The sequence below is a fragment of the Mus caroli genome, chromosome 7, assembly GCF_900094665.2.
Source record: "Mus caroli chromosome 7, CAROLI_EIJ_v1.1, whole genome shotgun sequence".
Lineage (NCBI taxonomy): Eukaryota > Metazoa > Chordata > Mammalia > Rodentia > Muridae > Mus > Mus caroli.
The window spans coordinates 142,404,993-142,415,126 of record NC_034576.1 but is presented as its reverse complement, the minus strand read 5'-3'; the positions used below and the strand labels follow the sequence as shown (position 1 = coordinate 142,415,126).

The 10,134-nt window shown below is 43.3% G+C and overlaps 1 protein-coding gene and 1 pseudogene across 1 annotated transcript; both read right to left on the bottom strand.

Moving 5' to 3' along the window:
* Window positions 1–354: 354 nt before the first annotated feature.
* Window positions 355–2,893, bottom strand: LOC110298082 (annotated as a pseudogene).
* Window positions 2,894–5,822: 2,929 nt separating this feature from the next.
* On the bottom strand, window positions 5,823–6,788 carry LOC110298561 (olfactory receptor 13G1-like). Its single transcript, XM_021167883.1, has one exon. The coding sequence runs from the start codon at window positions 6,771–6,773 to the stop codon at window positions 5,856–5,858; it is 918 nt and encodes a 305-aa protein (XP_021023542.1). The 5' UTR covers window positions 6,774–6,788; the 3' UTR covers window positions 5,823–5,855.
* Between the last annotated feature and the right edge of the window lie 3,346 nt (window positions 6,789–10,134).

The window sequence follows — 10,134 nt, the reverse complement described above, 5'->3', positions numbered from 1 at the left end:
GCCTCCAGGCAGCAAAGGCAGGTTCCAGCAGTAGGCGTGGCAGGACGAATGAGCAAGTAGCTCCACCCTTGAGCAAGCAGGTTCCAGGCTGGGGGAAGGGAGGCCACAAAGTAGCTTAATGTTTGAGAGCACTGTACTTACACTCAAACACATTTGAATGTATTAGATATGTGAGAATGCCTAAGAGTTACTAGAATAATTAAAAGATCAACAAATTCTGTGCACAGATTTGGATAGGGGATCTGAGGTAACATCTTAGCCTACATTCTCAGTAGACAAGGGATGCATAAATGAAGTCTTCTTTCTGCTGTTTCCTCTCTAATCTTACAGAATTCCTCTCTAATGGAATTATTTTCAAATGGAAAATAATTTTTCGAGGGTTGCTTTGAATCCCTTGTTTTTCATGGTATGAATGAGGGGGTTGAGAGATGGAGTCACAGTGCTATACAAAATGGTTATGGCCTTTTCCAGGAGCCCAGCAGATCCTACAGTGGGATGGATATAGGTGTAGATCTCTGTGGAGTAATACAGATTAACCACTACTGGGTGAGCAGAACAGTGGAGAATGGACATTCTTGCCCTCAACAGAGCAGATGAGCAGGATGCTGGTGATTATGGAGCCAAAAGAAAGCATGGTGAGTAAGATATTTAGGCCTCTCAGAAACATGCCTGCAAGGACTCTTATGATATTATTGATGAAGGTGGAACTACAACATAGTAATGATATTGATGGAATCTTGCAGAAGAACTGTGATATCAGATTGGACCCACAAAAGGACAGTGGCAACATGAGATAGGTGAGCACTAAGTAGTTTACAGTGCCTATGAACTACACAAAAGTTTCCAAGGCCACAGAGGACTTGTATTGATTTCATAATGGTGCCCTGGTGCAAAGCTGGCAGATGGCCAAGTTATAAGCCATGCAAAGAAGAAAAATAGCTCAGTACTCCAGACCCAAGTAAAATCACTTGGGCGAGGCAGTCCTGCCTACAAGGCTCTTTAGGACTATGGGTTGCCATGCAGGTCACATCCAGCAGAGATAGGTTGAAGTAGGAGAAATACTTGAGAGTATGGTAGTTGTATCTGAATGTCCCCTTTAGTTTCTATTCTCTTGTCTCACAATTTGAATGAAAGAGCATGCTAGGGATATACCCAAAGAAATAGCCTATAAACATGGTTTGGTTAATGACCAAATTGTTACATTCACCAAAGATCATCCTACATACAAACATAGATGGTCATGCCCAGTGATCTGACCATGTAGAGATACCAACAATAGAAATAAAACTCAACACCCCTACCTAGGAACCATTTACAAGAGCTTGCTACCCTCTCTGCCTCCATTTCCTGGAGACTGTGAAGATCCTTGAGGGAAACCAAGCCTTTGTTTTTTTACACCATCCCTTTGTTTCGGCCTCCAATCCCCGAAGCACGCTGTAACTGCCAACCACCAGCTACACTGGCCTTGGCATCAGGAAGGTGATCTGAACATTCTTTCCAACACTCCTTTGCAAATTCCTCAGTTTCATCCTTATCCCTGCAGCAGACCACTTGCAGAGTTCTGACTTCCCTCTCAGACCGAACTCCCTAGACACTGCACCAAACCTCACAGTAGATCAAGCTGTACTCTTCCCATTGGATTCTTTCAGCCCCCTCTCTTCTAGCCCATCCCTAGTCCTTCCCTAGTGCCTACAAGCATGCTCTACTCATGACTCCCAGTGGCCACACCTGGCAGCAACTCAAAAGCAGGCCACTCACAGCCACCACATGTTCCTGGTGGGGAGGTGAGAAGCATCTGAGAGGATATGAGGGAGGGAAAACCTTGATCACAATATGCTCTATGAAAAACATGTCTCCCGGAACCTAAATCTATAGAGTAAAGGGTTCAGGCTAGAAAATTAGATAGATAGATAGATAGATAGATAGATAGATAGATAGATAGATAGATAGACAGATAGATAATATATACACACACATATATAATCCGTGGATGTCAAATGAAGAAATACAAATGGCCAAGATATTCAAACATCCCAGGTATCTATCAATTGGCCAATAAATAGTGAAAATGTGGTATATATAATGGAATATTATTAAACTAAAAATAAAAACAAAATTATGGGATTTGCAAGTAAAAGGATAGACTGGCAATAATAATTTTGGCTAAGGTGACAAAGACCCAGAAATAAACATGACTACCACATGCTCCCTTTCATATGTGGAATATATATATGTATATGTATATATATATACATATATATGTGTGTGTATATATATATATATATATTCTTAAATTGGAATGCTTAAAAATATCAGGGAACCAGTTAGAGGCCATGAAAAGGATCTCATGTAAAAGAGGGGAATAAGAATGAAGATATATGAAGGGGGAGGAAAATAACGGAAGAGGACGCTTAAACAGGATGGGACATGAGAAGACCAAGTAGAAGAAGGAGTAAGGGGTGAGTGAAGTGGGCATTTCTGGTTTCATAGGAGACTCAGCTGTGTCATGTGATGTTTTTCTGGAAACTGTCTCATGAGAGGATATTTTGCTGAAGCAGGCATGTTTTGCTAAGAACAGACATGTAGTGTTTTTTCTGGAAGCTTCCTGGTGAAAGAGCATATGATGTTTTGCTGAAGCAGATGCTTGAGAGGTCATGTGATATTTGAAAAGAGTATAAGTATAACCCAACAGACAGTGGACAACCCTCTTGCATTGGTTCACCTAGCAAATCTTTGCTGGTCTTCATTGAAGATGTTCTTATATTGGTTGGCCTTGCTTTCTTCACTGATCTTTGTTTATCATGCCATTGTAGAGAGAAAAGCCCCAAAGACCATTATTATTCCCATTACTTCTTGCCACTTCTGCAGACTCAGACAATTGGCTGAGCCTCATGGTTTCTTCTGGATTGGGCTGCTGATTCATGTTTGGTGTTTGCCAAGCAGACTGGACAGGCACTACTGATTCGTGTTTTGTGTTTTACTAGTGGACTGGACTGCTGACAGCAAAGATTGGAATCTCCCCAAAGAACTATTTCTAAACAGGTTTACAACCCCCATTTCCTATTAACCTTTCTATTCCCCTGCCCCTGGTGGGTAGTAGGTAGAAGGGAGATTGAAGCAGTAAAGAACCATAATTAAAGCAAGTTTTGAGAAATCTAAGCCTACAGTGGGGAGGGATATCTAACAAGACACTTGAAAAGCCATATGTAAACTTACTACTTCAGAAATGCCCTAAAATATGGACATATACGAATATCAAAGATGCTCATATAGAGTTACTCTATGGTAGAGAAACAATGCTTTTCCCAAATACCATAGCTTTTCAAAAGAAAAAAGCCCAGTGCCAGGCATAAATAGCCTCTTTTTGAGTTGTTGGGCAATGGGGGTCCCATAAATCCCCATACTACAGGATACTCTTATCTCTCTTGCTTGTCGTCCAGAACTTGATGGGCCTTATTACCAAAGATACAATATACTTGAGTCATTGGCCATGAAGAAATCAATATGGTACTGACCTAAAAACTTTATCCCTACTGAGCAGCTTTCATAATGCTATAATGTTCCATGATACTGTTAGGGAACAAAAGTGATCAAAGGCTTACCTAGCTGCGAACCCTGTGAGCTACAATAATGAATGTCCAGGCAAGATATTCACTGGTTACAAAAAATGGCATGAATGTATAGGAGTAACCAACCACTTTAGGATTGGATTTAAGACCCACTCTACAGGCTGAAACTCACAGCTGACACTGTCAACTAAACCCTATCCTAGGGGAGAATTTAATATTATTTTACTAAGCATACACAGTAATAAGCTGCCCCCTAAGTTCTTAGTTTTATATGCATCGATTAGAGCACACTTCAACTTTCATCAGAAAAACTTCTTTTTGTAGGTGATATAGAGGCTGACAAAGAAGAAAAGCAATTATATCTTTGCCACTGTGATACCAGTGAACCACAGCAAGTAGAAGCATAATATATTATTAAAAAAATAAAAATAAAAAAATTTTAAAAATATATTCTTAAAGATGCAACAGTAGCACTTATATCTTGACCATAACTAACAGCTGTCTAATTGGTCTAAAGGTCCACTCAGTAGACTGGTACTACAAATCTAGCCAACTAGTCAGACAGGTCATAGACATAGAGGAACCTACTAATGCTACTTTTCCAAACCAATATAATCTCTCACTGTAGTTGTCATAATATCCTTATGCACACAGATAGGTGTAGCTCTCACTCCTCATCAAGGAAGATTCTTTTTTCAGCAGACAGAGACCAATAAGAAAGCCATAACTTATCAAAATACAGAGATCAATTGACTGTGAGTTGCCTAGCCCTACAACACAACCTTTATCTACATCTCAAGAACATCAGAGAAGGAGTGGCAAAATTATGACCCAGAGAAAAAAGATGTCTGCTGCAACATTGTGTCTTTAACATAAGTTAAGGAAACTGTATCCATGAAGCTTCAATTAAATGGCCACGTAAGCAGACTTGAACAATGGCAACTCCAGTTGGCATGGTAACATAGATGGTGGGAATCTGAGGAGCTATAGACAATTAATGACTGCACACAAAGAGAATCAGTCTTCCCCATGGACTAGCCCCCTAATTTGTTGTCTAGTACCAAGTGGTCAGCTCTAAATGCATATACATATGAATAACTCTAAATAGACTTAGCAGGTTTTATTTGCATATTTATTCATATATATATATATATGTAAAGGCAGCACTAATAAAAGAAGCCATGGGGTTGAAAGAAGAGCTCATAAGAAGGGTTAGAAGGAGAAGGGGACATGCTAAAAATACTATACACATATGTAAAATTAAAAATAATTTTAAATGCAATAATTATTTAGTTAATTCAACGAATATTGAAAAGAAACAAAAACAATATTGAGGGGAACATGAGTCAACGAGGAGGAGGCAAAGAGGTCAAAAGGCCATCATAGTTTAGCCTATGACCTTAAGGCAGCCACAGCATAAGCGAGAATTGGGATGGGCCATTGAAGGTTTTTGAATGTTCCAAGAAGTGAACAGCTCCTGAAGGACAGCAGCTGTGTTCCTCTCACTGCTCCCTTTCTGGTCACATCTTCCAAAACAACACGGCCCAGGCACACAGCAGCCCTGCTGCATTACTTCACAGTGGAAATTAAAAGGCCCTGGCACCAAGAACTCTTAAGCATCTAGCAAACTTCTGCTGACACCCTCCTGGATGAGAGCCAGTTTTGCCAGGGAAGCTGCTTCTAAGCATTGATGGTTCATATTGGACAAGATGGAAGGCCAAGGCAGGCCTTATCATATCACACACTGCCATAGTATGCCCACAGCATGGCAAGCATTTTCCTGAAAAATCCCTTTCAGAGATATACTAAAATCTGAAAGGAAATAAAAATTTTCAGATTTATCATAAGTGAAATACTTATGATAATACCAATTGTCGTAAACTCCCAGAACACTTGAGACCCCCAGGTCCCCTACCTACATGCCAGCCACAACCAAGGCTGAGTAACCTTTTTGGGTAAAAAGGGAACACAGGCATAAGGCAGTGTCTACCCAGAGCTCCTGGCTCATGTAACGGCTATAAGCAGAGGGGGCTAGGAATAGGCTACACCCGCATAGGATGTTTTAGGGAAATCATTTAACCACTGAGATCTATAACCTCCTGGATACTCCATGATCCTACAAAGTATCAAGTGTTTCTTCAGGGCTTCTCCTCCCTAAAGGGCAGCAGTTGAACACTTGTCCCTTGTGGCTCAACAAAATGTGTCCTCAGGAAAGGAACAGAGACCTCTACCAAACCTGTGATCCCCCAGTCCAGCAGGGCTGAAGGCAGTGATGCTGGCACAGGCTCAGCAGCAGGAGAGAAGTCTCCGGAGTGCAACTTTGACATCCTTGTTCCTCAGAGTGTAGATGAGGGGGTTCAAGGTGGGTGCCACTGAGGTGTAGATGATGGATACCACCTTGTCCTTGTTCAGTGAGTAGCTGGATGAAGGGCGAATGTAGGTGTAGATGACAGTGGAGTAGTACATGGTGACCACAATGAGGTGTGCAGAGCAGGTGGAGAAGGCCCGTCGCTTGCCCTCAGCTGAGCGGATCTTCAGGATGCTGGCCACAATAAAGCCATAGGAGAGGATTGTCACAGAGAAGTTCCCTACAGCCAGGAACACATCTGCAGCAAAGGCCATGGCCTCATTCAATTGTGTTGGAGCACAGGAAAGCTTCAACAGTGGGGGAATCTCACAGAAAAAGTGCTCTATAACATTGGAGCTGCAGAATGGTAGACGCAACATCAGGCCTGTGTGCACACTGGTGTTAGTCAGGCTGATAGTCCAGACAATGCCAGCCAGGAATGCACACACCCTGGGGCCCATCCAAGCACTGTAGTGTAGGGGACAGCAGATGGCCACAAAGCGGTCATAGGCCATAGCTGAGAAGAGCAGAAGCTCTGCTCCCAGTGACCATGTGAAGAAGAAGAGCTGGGCCATGCAGCCCCCGTAAGAGATGGTCCTTCCTGTCATCATGCTGTCCAGTAGTTTGGGTAGGATGGTGGAGGTGCAGAGGATGTCCACCATGGCCAAGTTGACCAGGAAGAAGTACATGGGGGTATGCAAGGCTGGGCTGGCACTGATTGTCACCATAATGAGCAAGTTTCCTGAGATTGCAGCCATGTATAGGCAGAGGAAGCTGAAGAGAAGTGGTACCCGAAGGTGAGGCATTTCTGAGAATCCCAGGATGAGGAACTCAGTGACCAGTGTCCCATTCATCATAAAGCTGGAGAGATCTCAGGATCCAGGGGTAGTGGGTTTTCTGTGGCAGATCTGATAGGATCCGAAGATGAAAGACATGCTCCAGTTCCAATTTGTGCTAACGACCCAATGCAGATGTGTTGAGACCTACCTAGAGCCCAAACCTCAGTATTACATCGGGGTAAGGACAGAATTCTGTGCCAGCCAAGGCTGCAGGTGTCATTCTAGATACAAGACTTCTAGGAGACTGATGTGGCTACTCATAAACCTTAGAGATGCAGGATCTTTCTCCACTGGGACTCTTGTTTCCCCAGACTTCAAGGAGTATGGAACAGGAATGGGAATACCCCTCAGGATGGAAATCAGTCTGTCCTGGTAACATGGGAGAGGTGTGGTTACCTTCTATTCATGAGCTCTCAGACAGTGGGTGGGAACAGAGAAGGAATAAGAAAGATGACAAAATGTCCCTCACCTGGCCATGTAAAACACCATCAACCAAGGTCTTCCCTGGGCAGGGGGTGACTTACCTATACAAACCATAGTTGTCCATGTGTGTATCACTAGAGCTGGGAATCAAAGGCTTTCAAGTATGGCTCTGAAGTAGGGCACCAGGCAGGACTGAGTCGTGTCTCACCCCTGTATCCTGGCAGCCACATATTGTCTCAAAGCTAAAACTCTATGGCTGAGTTCAAAAGCCTTAAACAGAGTGTGCTTGAACGTGTATGAGTACAAGTACGTGTACGAATATAAATATTATTAGATTGTGCACCCTCTTGTATAAAGTATTGCTTAAACTTAGGAGCCCTGGAGCTCAGAGTTTACATTTGCAGATAGTTCACTAGATTGTGTTCATTTTTGAAGATTATTGTTATTTTCATGTACCTATATACAGCCAGCATTATAACAATTTCCTAGCTTGGGCTTAGACCTCAACTCTCAGACCTACCTCAGGCAGTGTCTAGAAGGTAGATATACTTATCCAAATATTACAAAGCTGTGTCACTGTGTAGGGTGGCTAGAAGATACCGGACCCCATACCCTGCGGAATGAGCTCCCTGGCACAGGAGACACTATATATTTCAACATGAGAACTGAGAAGGGTAACAAGGAAAGAAAGAAGGGGTAGGGAAAGAGAGATTTAGAGAGAGACATACGCATGAGGACAGAAAGACAGTGAGGCAACGATGAGGAGAGACAGAAATAGATTTTCTCTCTCACACACCCAAAGCAGAGGAGGAAGGGAGGGAGGGGCAGATATAGAGACAGATATAAAGATAGAGATGGAGCAAGACATAGAGGCACCAATAAAGCAAGAAAAAATAAACACACAAAAAACAAAAGAGAAAGAGAGAGGCAGAGACAGAGATACAGGTAGGTTCTGGGAAGGCATGATGATGTTATGTGTCCAGGCAGTTCTTTTTTTTTTTTTAATTGCTTTCAAAGCTGTCTTGAAAATTGCAGCTTAAATGATCTCCTAACCCAAACCTATTACCAAAAACATGGTCATTAATATTCAAATGCAAGTGCAATCAACATTAAACTCACATGGTAAGCCTACAGCAAGAATCTTCCCAGGTGTCCTCTCCAGAAATTTTCTTCTCAGCATCATACGTACACACACACACACACACACACACACACACACACACACACACANACACACACACACACACACACACACACACACACACACACACGTCAACTTTCATTAGAGCCAGATTACATTAAAAACATTTAAAGAGTGTATGTGACATCTTTAACTAAAAGGGGATATTAGGGTATTGGTGTGAGGACCAGGGGCCCCGTATCCTCTATTATAGAAGAGACAAGTGCTCACAGGGAGGAATCAGTCCCTGAGGGACCAATTAGGCAGAACCACACTGGCTTCCTGAGCAGGACTGGCTATGGAGGTGACCAAGCCTCCTTTCATGCAACACAACACACACTTGTAGAACTGATGACACTGGGACAACTTGTCTGTCCTGCTACCCAGGGGGTTGCTGTCTACCAATATCACCAGTGGGAGCAGAGGGTAGAGGGAGAACTCAGGCAGATCAGGGGATGATGTTTGTGCCTGGAGCCAATTAACTACCCAAACCACAATTTCAGCCAGTCCCAAAGAGCCCCTCATTCCAGATAGAAACACTTGAGAAGCCAAGGTCAGAGCTCTTTCCCCATCCCTGTCTGATGTCCTCCAGCACAGACTGTCACTGGTCACCATGCAGTTTCATCTCCTCTAAGTGGATAATGTCCTCGGGCTGTGCAGCTGCCAGAATTCTGCTCTTTCATGTCTACTTACCTCACCCAGTGAGCAAGAACAAACTTCACCTAAGCACAATAACATCCATCCCAGACCTGAAGTGACCTGTCCTTAGCAAATGGTGCTAGACTAGTGCTGGTCAGGGTCCAGGAAGCTGCTCTCTTCCCAGAAAGATCACATGACTGCTGTGGTCTTCAGGGGCACGGACCATTTTATGTTGCAATATGGCTAGCTTGTTCTTCTATGGTCATGGCAAACTAGAGGCCTTGTCTGACACCTAGGCTCTGGACAGGGCACCTCTCCAGGCTGAGGCTGGATCTTGACACAAACTCCCCTTGCCTCTGTAATCAGATTCATGCCTTAATCATCTTCCTGGACTCAGAGGATCAATAGCATCTCACTGAGCTACTTAAAGGAATAAGGATTGGTGTGTTAGTCCACCATCTTTCTCCAACTCTTCCATGCTTCTGTCTACTCCACATTCTCCACACTACCAACAATCACTGGCATGTATATATTGAATACTGTGCCCAGTGCACATGATTTCAGCCTGTGGTCCAGCCATCCATGTGGTTAATCACAATTTGTTGGTCAGAGCCATGAACCTGGTCCCAAAGCAAGCTCTGGGAACACTGCTGGGATTGCCTCACTAGGAATCTCCCTACTCTACAAATTAGCAGGAGGCATGGCCAGCACAGTGTGGGAAAGGCTGCATAAGTGGTTGCAAGAGCTTTAGCCATTCTTCCAAATGCTCACCTTCCTCCTATATCTGTGATCAAAACTTCAACTCCCAGTACTATGTCAAAGTATGTTGAGACAAAGATGCAAAATCAGGATCTAATCACTTCACAAAAGCCCATCAGCTGTTAATAAGACCCCGGTGCATAAATTCAAGTCATTGCCTTTTCTTTCTCTCCTTTCTTTTTAGAGAACATCAGATAGACACTGGTCTTTCATGGCATGGCAGTATTAGGGAGAGAGAAGACATGAGATGGGGTATTCAGGGTTATCTCTAATCAGCGCAAGGAGATGAATCAGAAATCAGCCTGCCCTATTCTCAGCACTCTTGGTCTGGGATGCACCATCCTGGAGTGGCTGGAGATGCTTCCAAATCCACAGTAC